This window comes from Anarhichas minor, unplaced genomic scaffold, assembly GCF_050575085.1.
Source record: "Anarhichas minor isolate MPS153535 unplaced genomic scaffold, ASM5057508v1 ptg000002l, whole genome shotgun sequence".
Taxonomy (NCBI): Eukaryota; Metazoa; Chordata; class Actinopteri; order Perciformes; family Anarhichadidae; genus Anarhichas; species Anarhichas minor.
This window is the reverse complement of record NW_027466448.1, coordinates 8,257,782-8,276,701: the sequence shown is the minus strand read 5'-3', so window position 1 is coordinate 8,276,701 and position 18,920 is coordinate 8,257,782. Positions and strand designations below refer to the sequence as shown.

General features: G+C 43.8%; 1 protein-coding gene across 1 annotated transcript; it reads right to left on the bottom strand.

Moving 5' to 3' along the window:
* Nucleotides 1-2,326: 2,326 nt before the first annotated feature.
* Nucleotides 2,327-18,314, bottom strand: LOC142961858 (calmodulin-regulated spectrin-associated protein 1-B-like). Its single transcript, XM_076102796.1, has 20 exons — nucleotides 18,131-18,314; nucleotides 13,181-13,443; nucleotides 12,130-12,291; nucleotides 11,963-12,043; nucleotides 10,709-10,768; nucleotides 10,108-10,249; nucleotides 9,744-9,883; nucleotides 9,556-9,652; nucleotides 9,195-9,324; nucleotides 8,909-8,994; nucleotides 8,526-8,607; nucleotides 6,715-8,410; nucleotides 5,932-6,618; nucleotides 5,696-5,832; nucleotides 5,202-5,410; nucleotides 4,997-5,059; nucleotides 4,605-4,692; nucleotides 4,382-4,503; nucleotides 3,047-3,165; nucleotides 2,327-2,886 (listed from the first exon to the last, which is right to left on the bottom strand). Exons 1-20 carry the CDS (start codon nucleotides 18,312-18,314, stop codon nucleotides 2,596-2,598), a joined length of 4,839 nt encoding a protein of 1,612 aa, XP_075958911.1. The 3' UTR covers nucleotides 2,327-2,595.
* Between the last annotated feature and the right edge of the window lie 606 nt (nucleotides 18,315-18,920).

Here is an 18,920-nt window from a genome sequence, read left to right as displayed (position 1 = left end):
ACACAAGAATGTTTGACTTTGACTCTTTGACTTCATCCATATTTAAATGTTGAAAATATTTGTACTGTTTTATTTAATTTCAAGTTGCACATTAAAGTGCTATATGATGAAAAAAACATATTGAAACTGTTGCCGTCTAATAATTCAGCCATAGTATTGCTAAACGTCTGTCTGTCGGTCATGACTAGAAATGGCAATTTAAAAGAATAGTCGTGGCAATTTGCTAATATTGAGTCTGTATGCTTACTATGAAGCTACAGCCAGGAGAACATTATCTTAACTTAGAATAAAGACTTGAAACGGGTAAACAGCTGATGTCACATGTCACAGTTAGTCTTCTGTAAAGCAGAAGACTAAACGAGTGTAAAGCTGAGCTCTGTAGTAAAACATACTTTACGGAAGGAAAAAAAAGCAAAAGGAGATTCTAAAGGAAAGCATGAGGGAGAAGCAAAGAGAGCAGAAGGTGAAAAGATGTGGTGATGGGAAAGAGAAAGGAAGGAGCTGTGTGACTAACAGGTGAGTCACATTACTGGCAATCAAGACTGGAGATGAGGTCTAATCAGGCAACTCGAGTGAAAACACCTGTGGGTTTTTTTTCATGTAGGTGGAGGGGCTTGGTATATTATGTGGAAGAAAGAACAGCAACAGCAAGGAGAATATGTGAGGCAATATGACCTGTGAGAGCAGGTTAGTGGCTTAAATCACTGCCTATGTACTATATAGTGCTTACTGTCTGACACTTTATTTGAGTGTCAAATGTTTGCTCTCAATAGTGCTCTGCTACTACTACAACACTCTGCTGTGGCCATGCTCTATCTCGCGATGTTAATGAACGTGAAAAATAATTTGTGTATCCGCTCAGTGATTCGGATCCTTTCCAAAATGTAATATAGTTTTCCTTGGTCCCCGTTACACCCTTCCACCAAATTTCATGGAAATACGGCCATTACCTTTTCCAAAACCGCAAACTTCACCTCCTTGGCAGAGGTAATTATGGCCCAAAGAGAAGTCTGAGTATGATTGTCTAGAATAATGTATAACAATTTATGTGTGAGTAAGTATGACTTAAACAGTCTAACAGACCTTTCATGAAGATACATTCCTCCACCACATCCAGAAGAGAGAGAGAGGGGGAATCGAGCAGCAGACAAATATACGGATGAATGTGACAAAAGAAGAGAGTGAAACAGAAAGGCAGACGGTGCCGAGTGTTCAGGAACAGATGCACATGCTGTATATAATACAGAGTGCACACAAAACAAATGCACACAGACCACTACAACTTAAGCAAGCACACACACTTCATCAGAAAACATACCGAGTTGTATTTTATTATATCTCTTCAAAATAAATAAACATAAAATATAACACAATGAAATAAGACTCATAACATCTCTGAAAGCCTGTAACAGAATAAACCTCAAAATAGTGCCTGCTGTTTAGTAAACATAACTTGTACGTGACGTACAAAAAAATACTACTCAAAAATGTACAAAATGCAGCAAACGAATATCAAGTATTGTGCAGTTCTCCCCACATCACACCAGCTGCTGACAGTCGGCCACTACGGGGAAATGACTAGTGTTGAGCGCCAGCAGCTACATTAAAATCGTACGTCTCACTAGAATCTAGTGAGACGGTAATGAGCAGCAAACAGCTCGGTGGCGCAGCTCGGTTCATTTTGGTTCAGCAACATGAGCCAGTCAGGGATCTCAGTGGTGGAATATAAGAATTAAGTTAATACAATATAATGCACTACTGAAAGGTATAATGCACTGAGTCTGAAAAGCGCTTCCTGTTTGAAATACTAGTACAATTCCCCCTTCTGTAAAACTTTATTTCTCTTCTGTCTCAGCAGCACAAAGCTCCCAAACAAAACAAAAAAAAACAGTGTTGCTTGGCTCCATAGTTCTGTTGCCGTTTTTTTAAAGCATAATCGAGAGAGTTGAGAGAACACATTCAGAGCAGGACGCACGAGCGGTGCGTTCAGCCCTCCCCTTCCTTAACACAAAGACTCACGCACTTCCCACAAACACACGTAATAGAAAACGAGACTGGACATTACCACTCACTAACATCCATTTCATACTTACATTAAAAAAAGTTAGTTCCATCTTCAAAAAGCACTGACCAGTAGGAGTTACTGGTGAATAATAGGGGCTCTGTGTGCGGAGCCTGGATTAATCACAGCAGTAGGGTATTTTTTTTGCCGAGCTGAAATAGCATTATCAAGTGAATGTCCACCACTGCCTGTGGTTGCACTTGGTATCAGTAGTATGTTTGCTACTGTTAAGTAGATTCAGTGGTATTCGACTTGAGGGTCCATCTCCTCTTCACTGCTACATAAGAATCAGTCCGTCATCAATGTTGCCTAATTCATTTAGGACGTACCCACAAATTAAAAGTGTGACATGCAGAATAAAAAGCTAAAGAGATAAAAGAAAATAAACATTCAGACTGACATCTTCATTCTTCAGAACATCTAACCCCTCTGTCAGACACGTCAGTCACATGATCACATGTCCACCTCACAGATTATTGGGTCCTGCCCAACAGTAGTAGATGGAACAGAAACTACACCAAGTGTCCTCGTTCTCACTTCCTCCGTGCACTCCCTGGTCTCTTGACGTGCCAGAGTTGATTGTGGATGGTCAGGGCGTCCACGCTGACCGACACCGACTTGGCGGGGATGACGTTGAACTGCTTGCGGTCCGAGCTGTATTTGTAGAGCTTGTCGATCATCTTCCGGCCGATAGAGCGCGGCCCCGTGCCTGTGAACTTGATGATCTCCTCTGTGTCCGGTAAGAAGGAGTAAATGCCACGGTACTGGCACCCACCGTCGCGGAAGAGGACGATCAGGTGATTGGACTCGCACTTTTCCAGCTCCTGCGTTCAGTGAGACGGAGGGAAAATATAATTTCCGAATATGGCAAAATACGGGGGGAATATTAACTGTGCGAATAATAGATAACAAAAACTAACTTTTTTTACATATTCACAATCAATAATCACCATCAATAAATACATTTCAAGTGATCACACTGACCTCCAGAATAACATTCTTCTGGGTCTCGTTAACTTTTCCAGCCAGACAGCAGTGAGCAATGGCGTTGATGATGATTGGCTTGTTGGATTTGGAGCTCGGCTCCTTGAAGAGTTTAGGACCTTTAACAAACAAAACATAATAATAAGATAAGATAAGATAATTATAAGGTAAATGCATAAAGGTCTGTGAGTGTTTAAAGGAATAGTTTTCGAAAATATGAAGTGCATTAAGTATGAAGCTGGAGCAGAGAATAGATTAGTTTAGCTTTGCATAAAGACTGGACGCAGTGTCGGGTGCAGTGACTTCCTGGTAAAAGAGTCCTAGGAAGTCATGGCCCGAACATAGAAATGGTTCCAGGGTGCGTGGCCTCTTTTCTTTTAAACAACGCTGGTTAAAGTGTCGCCTGGAGCTCCACATTTTGAACTACATAACAGATGTGTGGCTGTGATGAGTAACATGATTGTTCGGGTTCAAACTTATAGTTTAAAAATCATTTTCATACCAATAAGTTCCCAAACTGAACCATAGTTTTAAACCTCTATTACTGTACATCATGTTGCTCATCACAGCCACACATCTACCGGTTTTCTAATTCAAATTGTCGAGCTTTAGGACAACAGTTTAGCCTCATTAAAAAAAAAAAGAAAGATGACACACGCAACAGTTACCCCGCTTACTCTGTGTTTAGGAAGGAAACAACGGGTGAAAGACTGGCCTGAACAAAAACGAGGAGCGTGGAGTTGATGTTGAACACACCTGTAGATGCGTGCAGAATAAACTATGTCGGATAATAAATCAAAACCACATGTTTGTGAAGGTTCTGTGGTTACAATAACAGTCTGGTGCTGGCTGAACAAAATGTAAGCAGTGGATCTGTTGTTGTGGCTTGACAACGCACAACATCACTCCACTTAGAGACTGCAGCGCTGTGCTGGCTCTCTGTATAAATACTCATCTTCTGCCCAATTTACCAAAACATTGGAAGGATTTAGTTCAATTGTGGCCACAAATTGCGAACTTGTTCACAAAAATGAATCAAAATGTGGGAACGATTTAATAAAATTGAGGTAATAAATTATATCTCATGATTCCAAATTAGTAAATTGTGGCTTCAATTTATAAATGTGTTTCTTTTTATGGCCACTCCCAGGCTACGTCGTTTTTCTACAGATAAAGCAAACGCTAAGATAGACGGATGTTGTCTCCGTCTTCATATTTATCAGAAAGACATGAGAGTGGTATCGAAATTCTCATCCAACTCTCAGCAAGAACGCAACGCAAAGCAGCAAAAGTTAAGTTAGTTTAAAATATATCTTCTTCTACATGCTTGCTCACCGTTGTACTCGGTTGAAGTGATGGAAGAGGCTATCGAGCCGTTCTCCCAGTCCCTCTCCATGTTCCTGCTCGACGCCCTGCTCAGCATAGGGAACGACTCCATGGAGCACACAGATCCAGCCCTGGAAAGCACACTTAGAGGTCAATCAAATGACCACTTGGATACACAAGATGGGGAAGAGGATATCTCCTCCGTTCTTACACACGACACAGGAAGTCTCACCTCTGAGACTCCGCCCCTCCAGAGATGACGCTGTCTGCCTCGGTCGCCAAAGAGAGCGTCGATCCTCGATGACTGCAGCTCAGATCAGCTGAAAATGATGGAGACGGAAGGATTTAGTACCAGTTACTTTACTAAACACGTTTTTGTTTGCTCTTTCCACACCTGTTCTACCGTGTATATGATAATAGTTTACAACCCTGTGATTCAAACACGGGACAGAATCTGCACACAATTGGCAAGACAACCTAATGACAAATCCGATATTCTAAAAAGACTGACGGATGAGTGTAAAATACATAGCTGACTCCTCGAGGGTTCATCACGTTAACCGTTTTTATGGGCCGTGTATGTATATTGATATCAGATCATGCAGAGCAGGTTAGAAGGTTCACCTTCCCTGCAGCCTGCTGCTGAGCCCTGGGCTTTGATCAACATGGACTTCTTCAGAGAATCACCTGCACAGCACACATTCACACACTCAGAGGACGACAACGAATGTACACAAGCCTATCAGCAGCTAGACAAAGACACCGCGCTAAGGCAACACGGAGCACTACACAAATATATACGCTGTTTCGTTACTAATCGTCCTCTTACGTGTGGTGGATCCTTTGGAGAGGCTGTTGGACTCTGCACGGTGCAGGGATTTAGGTCTGCTCCTGCGGGATTTAGTGCGTGGGCGAGGCTTGACGAGACCTTGATCCTCCAGCAACGATTCCTGCTTCCTCCGCAGGTATTCCTGCTTAATTATCTCTCGTCTCGCCTTCTCCTCCTCCTTGCGAACACGGTCCTCTTCTGCCTTGCGCCTTGAAGTTAAGACAGGCAGAATTTAACTGCATGACAAAGAGACACCCACACATACCTGCAGGCTTCAGCCCTATTCACACGGGACTAGTATCGCCTGGTGACCTTTAGCAATTTGTAATAATTGCAGAGCTCGTCTGTGATCTTAATCCCCCGAATCTGCCAGGTCTGTATTTTGTCTAATAAAAATTCCACAGCAAATGACCTACCAAATCTGCCAAACACGGGTCTTTTAATATCACTTTTAATACATTTCTAATTTGTGAGTGTGTGAAACAAAACCCTACCTGGTCTCATCACGTTTGAGCTCACTCTCGACTTCGTGATGCTGTTTGCGTAGTCTCGCCTCTTCAGCTTTGCGTTGCAGCTTGAGGAGGAAGGCAGCACGACGTTTCGCCATTTCATCCTCTGGTTTCTCGTCATCCTGGAAGATAAAAAAAAAAAAGAATGATTGAAATTAGTGATTGTGCTTCCCGGAAGATACTCGGGAATATTCCAAAAGTTAGACACCTGATAATCTTACCTTAAAGAAGAAACCTATCACATTCTTCTGCTCGCCTTCTGCCGTGCAGTCTGTAACGTCTGCACTGCCATCCACCAGTGGATCCTTAAGCTCTGATAGATCCACCTCGATCAGTTGACCCTTGACCCTTGTATTCTCATCTCCACCAACAGCATCTTTCCCTGAGTTGGAAATTGTGTTCTCCTCATGTGCTGCAGCCCGTGAGGGAGACTTCAATGTACCGTCAAAGAAGCACCCGGTTCCCTCTCCACCCTCTTGGTCGGGGTCATCCGAGACTCTGAAGGTGGCGTTTCTCTGAATGCTTCTCTCTGGTCTGAAGCTCTCAACAATACTCCTCTCCTGGAATCTACCAGAATTTTCTCTGCCCTCCAGGGATTGAGTATACGACTTGATAGAAGCCATCTTGCTGTTGTCTTTACTTTGTTTTTGCTCCAAGGCCTTGCTGCGTTGCTGCGAGCTAAGCTTGGGAGGACGTCGAGCAGGGGCAGTGTTGCTGCCGCTGATGTCTACAAAGTGAACTGCAAAAGCTGTGGAGTCCGAGGTAGAGGATGTGAAGTGTGTTGTTGTGTTGGGGGTCGTGCTAGGGCTTGATTCAACACGTTCTGGAGGTGACACCACGCACTTCATCGGAGGTTCAGGAGGTGACACCACGCGCTTCATCGGAGGTTCAGGAGGTGACACCACGCACTTCATCGGAGGTTCAGGAGGTGACACCACGCGCTTCATCGGAGGTTCAGGAGGTGATACCACGCGCTTCGTCGGCAGCTCTGGAGGTGACACCACGCGCTTCATCAGCAGGTTTTGCTGAAAAGACAGCTGCATCATCTGCTGCTGGATGGAACTAATAGCTTCATTGAGAAGATCTATGGAGTGGGAACACTCGTTCAAGTCCGGTTCAGCCACATTATCCTGGGACAGCTTGTTGTTCCTGTTCATCTGGCCTGCCTCTGTTTGACCTGCCTTTGCCTGCACCTTCAGAGCATCAAGACAGGAGTCATCCCTACACGACTGGGTCTTTATTTTACTCCTGTCAGTTAGCTCTGAGGATAGCTGTGAGTGTCTCAGAGGCAGGGGAAGTGTGTCACTCTTCCCTCCACCCTTCTTTACGATGTTCAAGAACGCAGCTTTCCCTAGCTTTAGTCGCTGCCGTGCTGATAGGGTCTCCATCTTCTTCTTCTGATACTCAATGGCTCGTCTTTGATCTTCCAGCTGCATGTGAAGTTGCAGCAGCTCTGAAGGCACTACTGGGGCGCTCACCACCAAATTCTTCCCCAAAACAGAACTAGGCTCCTTTCCTAGCCAGCTAGAGGCGCCGTCACTCCTCACTTGCCAGGGGGAGCAGGGGGCAACCTCAGAACCATCTGGTGTGGTCTTCTGAGAACTGCTGGTGCTTGAGAATCCGTCACGGAGGCCAAGTTTAAGGAGCTTTCTCTCTGCAAAGCTGGTCATCTTGACACTGGTGCTGCATGTAGCGCTGCAGCTGCTCGCCCACGATATGGTGCTGAGGCAAGGGCTCGAGCGTCCACTGCCGCCTTCCTTATCGTCCCGCTCACTAACCTTCGAGTCTTCTCTCAGTTTGGCTGACTCACCCTCACCCTCTGTAAATTCACACACCTCTCCGTCCTCTAAGAATTGTCCCTTTTCTCTCCTCACGACTTCTTTAGTCAGCTCCATCTGATCGTCCTCCTCCTCGTCTTCCTCGAGGTCTGCGATGTCAGAGTCGGAGTCATGCCCTATTTCAAGCGTGGTGGAGGAAGGAGTGTGGCAGTCTGTCTCTCCGGACAAATGAAGGAAAAAGCCTGGGGACTGCTTCTTCTCAGACTGAGAGATGCCTGCCGACCCCTCTGTGGGTGGCCTGAGAGAGCTGGGGACTGATTCTGACACAGGTATGGGGATAAAGGTACTTCTGTTTAACTCCGCCGCAGGGGCTTTCCTCTGTGAGGTGCTTGGGACATTAATGGCTGCTTTCCTAGCAGTCGCTGTCGCTTTACAGCGACTCTCACCACTCTCCTCCTCCTTGTTCAGGCTGATGCTCTTCTCTTTGGCTGGCTTAGGGATGGCAGGCATCAAAGGCTCCAGATAGTAGCTGTCTGCCGGGTGGTCCAGAAGAAAGAGACCCGCGTCAAGGCGGGGAGAGCAACGAGTATTGGAAACCCTTGAGGTGGATGTTGCACTTGGGATTTCCAGCTCATCCTGCTCCATGTCACTCCCAAGTCGACATCGAGAAAATGCAGAAGGGTGGATTACAGCAACAAGTTCCTCCTCTTCTATTTCCTCTTCCTCGTCCTCTATGCGCATGTGACTAAGCAGGCTTTGACCACTTAGCCTGTGTTGAGGCAGTTGAGGACCCAGCATGTGTTTGGGGGTCATTATATTGGAGGCCAGGCTGTCTTTGCTGATGGAGCGAGCGAGGCTAATACTGTCTGCGTCGTCCTCCAGGGGACAATGCAAGGCGTAGGGCACCGGCTGGGATAAAGGCCTGGACAGGGCGAGAGGGATAAATACGATTTGTGTAAGCCAAGTCTCATGAATCATGGAACAACATTGGTCTGCTACACCTGTGCCTGCTGATACGTTGTAATCACACTGCTCACCTCTGCCTCCTCTCTGGCCAGGCCAGTATTGAGCCCTGATGCTGCCCATCACGTGTCAGAGAGTTGGACCTATTTCTCAGTCCTGTGCAAAGAAAATATGATCAATACAACAACAAGGACTTCTCAAACAGGCAACATTGATTGTGGATGATTTTAATAATCTACACTTGGGAAATTAAATCTCTAGGTTGAATATAAGGATCTGATATTAAAGTATACTTTTTTAAAAATCTTACACTAAATATCACAGTGAAATGCTTACATTAGCAACTATTCAAGTACCTTGAATACCTCTATCTTCCTTCTCCCTTCTCCCTTTATTTGTTTGTGACTTGAGGCAGCAAACTGCATTGGAGCCTGAGTAAATATTAGTATTATATTACCTGAAGTGCTCTCCTCAGTCATTTTCTGTTGTCTTTGTCTCAGCGGCAGTAAAGAGTGAGATGGGCTGAGGGAGCCTGGTTTACTGCTGAGAGAGGTTTGGGTTTTAATGTTAAATCTGGTTTGAGTTTAGCTTCTCAAATGTTTAAATAATGTTGCTTTTCTTAAACACAAGTGTAAAATACAGAACATTAATCAGTAAAACTGTGACTTGCAAGTAAAACTGTGACTTGCAAGTACAACTGTGTGTGTGTGATGTTTCTGGAAAACACAGTTTGTGGATATTACCTGAGGTCGGGACTCTGGGACGATGTAGTCAAGATGTCTGCAGAGTTTGATGATGCCAGGAAACTACGTTTGGTGACGTTGGAGATGGGAATGTGGGATCGAGAAGTCTTGGGCTGCAGCAGCAATCTCACTACACAAATAATAAAGGGGATATCAGCCATTACAAGAGATCCTACAACACAATACACCATTGTTTACAAGAGCCACTAGTTTGATTAATAACAATCAAAATCAGAAATACTTTGATTGGTATTAATTGGAACATTACAGTTGCAAATGTATGCATCAAACACACACAACACACAACCACAGCGTAAATAAGTGAATAAACAAAAATGTTCAAGTTGAGCGTGTGTTATACCGTCTCTGATTTCATGAAGGTCCCTGGGCTGCACAAAGTCTGGCTTCACGATCTCAAACCACCAGAAGAGCTCAGCAATGAAGACCATGACGTTGTTCTGCAAGACACAATGATCACATTCAAGGTAAATAACAACACAAAGACGCGACAATGTCGTCGCCACCTGTCGTATAACTTTCTGGGCTCACCTTTAGTACCGGTGGAGAATACAACATGTCCTCGGGCTTCAGATAGAAGCATTTGTTCAGGTATTCATGAGAGAACTCTTGTAGTAGCTGGATGTTGTACATACTGTCTGCTATGGAGGGGACCTCCTTCAGACAGATATCTGCACAGAACAGGACAACAATGGTCAATGCTCTCTGCATTAGTTAATTGGTAGATCAAGACCGTTTGAAACCTACTTCTTATGAGAGACCTTAAAGGAATATGTTTGGCATTTTGGAAAATACACATTTGCTCAGTTGCCGAGAGTTGGATGAGAAGATCAATACCCCTCCCTCATATTTGTATACTATACTGGTATCGATCTACAGTCCAATGTTACTGCACCTTCCAGTCGAATGAGTTCTGGGCAATAGAAGTGGATCACAGCCAGCAGAGCTGTGCCGTCACACACGTCCTTCAACAGGTCGTCCAACAGACGGAAGTGCTGAAGTGCCCGACCCGACAGGTGATCTCTGCGGTAACGCACCTACACAGGAGGAGAGGGCACGAGTTTAAACATAGTACACAAATGTATCTAATCAGGAAACTGAGTCACATGCTCACACACACACACACAAACACAACATTTCTCTCTTTGTAAATGACTCTCTGGCTGTATTTAACACTCAGGAGAGGAGGTGTCTGTAAGTGGCATCCAGTGCTTGATGACCTTAAATTAACTTTCATCAGATTAGATCATGTGAAGCTTTGCAAAGTCTTTCAGAGAATCATGTGCTGCATCTGACCTGTCATGTGGTCCAATAATGTGTGCCTCGCTCATAAGGACTTATGCAAGGATGTTAATCATTTTCAGGTGTAATAATATAACTGAGACCAGGGGGGGGGGGGGGTGGGTTTAGTAGTTGAGTGATATGATTCATGACAAAAAAAGGGGAAAACAATCACGGTCAGGATGAAATAAACAAAAGGGTTAATGGTACATTACCATGTGAGAGAACTCCACAGGCTCCAATAAGTAGCTGGCCAGAGCATGCAATATATCAGGCTGGTGGGGGAAGAAAGAAATGATTGGGAGGAAGTTAATGAAATGAAATGAGGCAAGCCATGACTGGATGAGTGGACTCCAGACAGGTTGCCTTATGGCAACAGTTGGCTAGAACTTCCCGGGTTTTCACTTCACTTTTTCGGATAAAAACCAAAACAGAAAGTGTAGAAATGTACCGTGGTGTGTGGATGTTTTGAGGGAGGAGAGGTGATGAATGTGAAAGCTGAATACTGAAGGCACTGCTTAAGGGTTTGATGCAAAGTAAAAGCAAAATATGAGCAGGAAAAAATAGAAAAGTGTCTCATGAGCTTGCTGTTTCTTCCTTTGCCACAAAGGGGCACTGTGTCATCTTCACTGTTAACAACATTATGTTTATACATCGCTGCATTGGCTCCTTTGACACTGAAACACACACATCTCAGACAGACATACAAGAGAAGGCTAGCGGTTAAACTTACAGGTACAAGCTTCCAGTACCATTTGGAGGGAGACTAGTATCCGAGAGGCAGGAAAGGGGGGGAAGTTTGGGGAGACACAAACAGGAAGAGCAGCAGACAAGTCAAGGGTCATATACAATGACAACAAATCAGATTATCCACCATGGAGACTGATCTGATCTTAAAGACAACTGGAAAGGGTTAGGCAGAAAAAGGGGAAACTACAAGAAGTGTTTGTGTATATTGTAATTAAATATGAATACACAGACATAACAAATGCTCCTTACAACTTCAAAATCATCATGTTTTTTAAGTTTTCTTCGGTATCATAGTAATCCAGTGAGAGTTGCCTGTACATACATGGGTACATTGCAAACAGGAACCGCTAATAGCAAATTTTGCATGCTTTTATTTGTGCCAATTTGGCAAAATGTATACAATATTTAGCCAAAAACACAGGGCTCAAGTTGTAGCCCACAGCTGTGCCATGGCGTGTTGTGTTTCAATCTGTGATCAGAAGGTGATATGAGGTTTTTGTTAGATCTCAATGCAGGCAAGATCCAATGATGAAACCTACACACGATAGTTAATGCACCCAGTGAGGAAAGGACGCATGCGTATAAAATCCCAGCCAGACGGACAATAAACAAAGGCAACAACATTACCAAAGAAAGACAGTATTCAACAGAGAGGAAGCTTTTTCTTTCTGAAGCAGTGCGAGAAAGAGACAAAGAGGCAAAGACACACAAGCTGTTACCTTCTGGTGACTGGGCGACTCCAGCAAATGTTGCTTCATTTTCAGCTCTTTTTCGATGATCTCCCTCATCTTTATGTTCACCTGTAAACGACAAAAAGGTACCGCGGGTCAACACAGATAGAAGAAAGCACAAATGTCAAACACCGACACCCATGCCTGGTTCCTACCTTGTTGATCCAAAAGACCATTGCGTCTTCCAGGTGAAAAGGCAAGTCCTTGGAGGCACTGAAGTTGGAAAAGCGCTTGACGCTGGACACCACCTTCTCGATGCTGATCATCTCCACCATATAGGCCATCATCAGGGCATCGATGAGCTGGACGTGGGAGATCTGGAAGAATAGAGATCTTTGCTGATTATATCACATAAAACTACTGCCTTTTTTTTAACAGTAGTACATACGTGGGCTTCTCTGTGAAGAAACATTTTAGAGGTAAGAGATGCTCCATCACTGAGTTGCCATGGAAACAGGGCAGAAACGGCTCTTTACTGGAAACATGCAGAGTTCAAACCGATGTTTGTTATTGCTGCAAAAAGGCCAGCGGTGAGCTAACGCTGGACAAAAGGACGATGTGTGTGTTTTGCTGGAAGCCCGGCAATGGATTTATTTACTTGAAAAAAAGGGTAATGTCATTCGATGTCTCAAACAAAGAATCTATTTCATGTAAAGATGATCTCAGAAGAGTCTCTTCAGTGTCTCCACCTCATATGAACCCCCGTCTACTTTCACATATACTGACACATACACTGCTGCTTTACAGCCAGAGTCCCGCCTTTTGTGTTTTCACACCTGAGAGTGGGTTCATAATGAATAAAAAATGTTGAGCAATTGATTCATTTTGCGTCATGAATATTTTAGTTAAACACTCTTTAAAACATCCACTGGTGCATTATTTATTCCAATACTGTTGGCTCATGTTCGGCTCTGGAAAGCAAAGTCACATTAGCTTGTTGTCAGTCCACTAGTTGCACTACTGCAGAGAATGTACCCTGATTGACACAACAGTGAACATTTTGTGACCTATTAATGATCTAACAATTCTTAAATTAGAGAATTGTTAACCCAACATAGACATATTATCACAATGTTTTGTATGGCAAATGTGTTCGCAAACAGTACTATTACACATCCAGCATAAAGGATTCATTCGGAGTTGTGTGTCTTTTCTGTCTCTTTGGCTGTTGCTCTACAACCAGACATTAGGTTAAGCTATACCCACCATCTTGATGGGAGTCGAGCTGAGGTCCAGATCAGAGACGGGTGTGTTGTCCGTCTCCAGGACATAGATGCCTTTCCTGGACAGGGCCTGGATGACAGACTGGTGGCTTTGGAGTGAGGCGGCCTGCTCGGCGTGCAGGATGAGCCCACACACCCGGCAGTAGAGCTCCCCGGACAGCAGCAGGCGGATGATGGGGGGCTTGATGTGCTCCTGCTCATACTGGTCGGTATAGAAGGGGTTCCGCAGGTCTGTAGGGATGTGATCTGGTAAGAATGACGAGCATACGTGTGTCATTAAAGGAATGTTAGCCAGGGACTTTCTTTTACCTATTAAAGTTGTATTAAGTCACAAATCACACCGTGCATCCACACTATTTTTGTACACACACGTGTCCGTCAATGCCTCACCATGTTATGTAACAGAGACTTCTAAGGTATTAGACTGTCTAATAAGAAACCAATGCAAGAGGAGAGCACTGAGACAAAGTCAATGGTCAAACAGCATGACCAGCAGCCCTGAAGGCCCATAGGTGGACCCACAGGCTTTAAGCCAATGAGCTAACAGGACTTAGTGGTGATACTTAAGCTGGTGGTGTTGTCCCAGCGGGGTATCTTCATGCTCATGGACACAGACACGGTGCAGCTATTTTTATTTGCCTTGGACATGTTAATCCAGAGTTAAGGCCTGAAGCACACATGAAATTTGGCTTCCAGCACTTTCTAGGTAGATTTAGGCAGGAATCAACAGGGAGACTGTTGTCTGATAGAGTTGGCAACTAGTGTTGTAATGCATATGATGAGGATAAGTAAAAGAAATGGTCACCGATTGTCATTTTTACACGGAGTAAACAAACAAGACATGTGACATGTTAAATAGTGAGCTTTAAAAGGTGCTGATAGGCAGATATTCTTAACCTTTGGTCAGAGCCAGGCCAGCTTTCTCCCCCTGCATTTAGTCTTTATGCTAAGCTAGGCTAACAGCCTTCTGGCTCTAGCTTCATAGCTAATGCACAGACGTGAAAGTGGTATCAATGTCCTCAACTCTTAACAAACCAGGTGGGCAACCAGACAATATACAGGCAACATCCATGACATTGTGCTGAGCTACTCTCTAGTTCAACTGTGGCCTTCCATTAAAAACTCACAGTATTATAATGCATTATGGTCACTTTGTATACATTCACCAATGGATTCACTTTGAAAATATGAGTCATGTTAGATCCCTGTCTGACCGTCTCACTCGCTTTTAAAATGCCCACATTTAAAAAGAGGATAAGTGATGATACTTGGATCAATATTCAGCCACTTAACAACAGCATCTTTTCTCATTTAGCTTCACTTAGAAGCCAGCTGACTGAGGCGATCAGGCAAAATAAGACATCCATCAGTGGAAAACACGTACACACACACACACACACACACACACACACACACACACACACACACACACACACACACACACACACACACACACACACACACACACACACACACACACACACACACACACACACACACACACACACACACACACACACACACACACACACACACACAGGCTCCGGTCAGAGCTACAGCACACTGTGAAAACCATAGCTGTGTCTTTTACAACAGACTGCTTGCTTGGCACACCTACAGTATCTATCTCACTCTGCATGTGTCGTGCTGCCATATGGGCTTGAGAGTGCTCATTATACATCCATCCAGGTCTGTCTTGATTTGTCTCGTTTGTGTTTCTCTCAACAAGAGCAAATCTTGCACGTCTTCCTTGTGGCAGATTTCCAAAAACACATCTCTCTTCACCCTGGCCACTTCCTCAGCCTCAGCTGTCCCAGAACGCCCAACATCCCAATCATCCTCCATGTTTGAATGTGGGGGCTGGGATGCACTTTCATCCCATCACCAGGGCTTGTTCATTGAATCGTTTTATGGTCCCTGGCATCAGAAGGTCTGTGTGTGTGTGTGTGTGTGTGTGTGTGTGTGTGTGTGAGAGTGTGAGTGGGTTGGGGAATTGGAGGAGGAGGAGAAGCAACTGTCCTAATCCTAGATGCTAATACTCCTTAGATATTTATCATCCACCTGATCCAAGCGTTTAAGCCCACCCTGGTGTGTGTCTGTGTGTGTGTGTGTGTGTGTGTGTGGGGAGGGGTGCAGGGAAAGCCTTTGTTCCTCTTCTTTCACACACAAGGTCAGATTGATCAGCAGAGATCTTGCTGACAGTCAGGGCAGGGCTGTCAGACTCTGGGCTCTGCAGGGGAAAGCCACAGTTCTCTGCTTTGAGAAGGCTTAATGGAGAATCCTCCTGTAGACAGTGTGTTGGGGAAACACAGCCTCTAAGCCAATGCACCCAGTAGGCACACTTATAAGTCTGACCTTGCAGGGAAAAAAACAAAAAGGCTGGTGTATGCAGCCAATCCGTCATGTTCTTTAGTTTAATGAAGCTCCTACTTTCGGTGGTGTAGCTCTCGAACAAGCACTCAGTTATGAAACATCATCATACTCATCATGTAGTTTTCATGTTTGATTTAATGGTATTTTATTGCTTTGTTTGTGTACAAAAATACCACTGGCCAATATATCAATCTCAGATTTTTTCAACATAACACACACTCTTACATACACGTATTAATATACAGTAAATAAACAAGCCATGCATGAATCTTTTTGCCATTTTCTTAAAGCCATTATAAAAACTGTAAAGGCTGCGTTGGACAAAGACACACACCTTCGGGTCCAATCCCATTAACCACTTAAACATGTGACTGGCTATGCTGACTTTTGCACGGTTGGTTTGCACTCTAATCTGATAAAGACTGTTTTGGTTCCTCTGACCTCCACACTGACTATCAATGACCAGAGACTGTATCACAGTAAACAAACAGACACGCTGTACATCAACACAACATAAATACGTTTTGGGCTGGTTAGTGTTAGATATTATAGGATTAACGTGGACTAGCATTCTAAAGCTTTTAGTTATAAAATATATTCATAAGCTCCACTCAGTTAGCTGTCTTACATTATCACAGCCTGCTAACCAGAACAATTCATTCCTGCCTGAACCTAAATCTCATATCAGCTTTGGCCCTGCGTCATTGTGATGACAACAATGAATAAGTAAGCATAAGACAGTAAGACGTGAGAGAACGCCACTGTGTGTGAAAAAGAAGTTAAGTTAGTGTAGTTAGTGCAAGAAATCAGTCTCCTGCATGAAATGCCTCTGGCACAATCTGATGCCAGGGCGGGGCCAATCAGATTAAGGGAAGAAGGAAGCTTGGAGGGCGGAAAGGTGATGGTTTGGTGTTTATTATGGGCATCGGATCTCTGCCCTGTTGGGTAACAGGGAGGTAAAGCTTTAACCGGCAAGACAGAGCTCACGATACTTCCAACGTTGGCACTAAGCTTAAAAATGCTCCAGCTGTTAGGAGAGTCGTGTGATATCAATCACGATAATATGGTGCAATACCGGGTGTGTGTGTCAGATTTTATTATCCTTCATTTATATTCTAATGCCATCCAATCTAATGCTATGAACCTCACTACACATTACAAGCTTTAAGTTTTAGGGTTATGTTTCCCTCTCAGAGTCCATTTACTGAGTCATCCTCTGCAAAACAGGAGACAGCACTGCAAGGCAGTGAACACTTACAGTATGTCTGGCTCATAAAATTAATATGATGATGATGCGTTTTCCATTTGTCTCTGTGTCTCCTTCCAAATGCCTAATTGTCATGCTGATAAGATACAATCACGGAGACTGGTAGGCTCGCAGGAACAGCCAGTGACACAAAAACCCACATTCAAGGAGTCATTTCCAGACATTTACTTGCAGCCCGGCCATGAAGCGCAATCATTTTTAATGTTTAAGGAGACCTCGTCAGAGCTGGGAAGGCTAGTGACCCGTGTATAAAAGACTTTGGCTGATCGTGAGATGCCGGTCTAGGTCTTCACTCACTAACATGAAGGTCTGGACTGTAGCTATGCTGCTGTCTTTTTCTCAGGAAGTTTGTTTACATTTTTACAGTGAAAAGAAAGCAAATGACAATCTAAATGATACTCAACAAATTTGTGACAACTTATAAATCTAATTACTATCAACTATCTAAGTATACCAGCTAGTAATAATAATACTCTGCTATAAGGTCGCAATAATGATTATTTTCATATCAATTAATTTGCTAATTGCTGTCTCGACTCATTGATGTCAGGGAAGAAAAGTTGTTTTATCCAAAACCTCAAAACATTCAGTTTACAATCACACCTTTGTTTTGTTTTAGTTTGACTAATCATATTTGACTAATGTTTTCAGCTCTAAGTGTAACCGCCTTCTCTCCCTCCCCATGTTTACCGTTTACCTTCTTCATTGTAAACTCTCTATATTAAAAACAAAATACTACAAAAACAACATATATATCTGCTACCATTTCTAAATCCTCTCATGCAGTTGTACTGTACCCATGCATGACTGCATTATGTACTGTACTTCTATGTTCATTGATACCAGGCCTGTAGTATATCAGCTTATAATACAAGTAGTGCGATATAATAGCCAGGCTCTTTGATAAAGATATAGATATAGGTTGTTAAACATTCTGTTGTTATCTTGTTTATACAGGCGTGTTGTTTGTTTTTGTTGCTCTCCATGATAGCATGATAGCATGATAGCATGATAGCATGCCAGAAAAGTAATTGGTGCAATCAATCCAGCTCACTTAACAGAATTTGCATCCAGCTAATTATTCATGCAACTACAGTACTGAGTCTATATTTGCACAAATACCATAATATAGGCTATACCATGTGCAGGTGCTGATATTCTTCACAGATAAGGAAGCCACTCCTGGGCTACTAGACAAAACCATGCAAAGCAGATTATTTTGCTCCAATAAATGAATAAACAAAAGCATAATGTAACTAACAAGACTCAAAGTCTCAACAGAGGAAGCCTTACCTATACCGTAAGCTTTGGCAAACAACCAGCGGAGATTTGCGTCTATTTTGGCTCTTGCAGAGTCGTAGAGCTCCGGCGGTACGACCTGAGCCTCCATGCCTCCTCCACCCGCATCATCATCTGCTGCTGCTGCTGCTGCTCTCCTCCAGGTGCTGTCCCTGCCAGCACTCACCTCCACATCCATCCTGCACGGAGGGACACAACAACATCATGGCACAGGAGTAGCATTACATCACCGGCATGAAGAACAACAAGCAGGGGCCTGTGGCCTCACTGACAGCACCTGCTCCACTGACGATGATGATGAAATACTACATAGACTCTCATTGTTTAAGGTGGTGGTATCACGACTCCTATGCCACGAGCATATGTATTTTTAAATGCCAGGGGGGGAAACACCATTTATCTACACCTTGTTCCAGCTGGTGATGCGTTAGGTTGGAGTGTAATAAAAGCATCACTTTTGGACATAAATTGGAAATGCTTTGTGTTTATCTACCAGATATTAAAGACAACAATAGCATCTTTCGACGGCAGCTGTGTTTTTCTAGCTCGGTCCTGTCGAGGCTGGACTAAAAGGGTGACCAGTGAACGACCTAACACCAACCCTAGCACCATTAAGTTAAAAGCTAGGTTAGCTATATAGCTAAACTGCGCACACACACACTGAGACGTCTATGCAGACGAACGCAACAAAAGACCCACCTTTAAGAGCGCATTGGGTTTGCTCTCTGCAGCTTTGTGTTTGAGAGGTGGTTGCTAAAACGCCGACATGCTGGCCTGGCTTCAG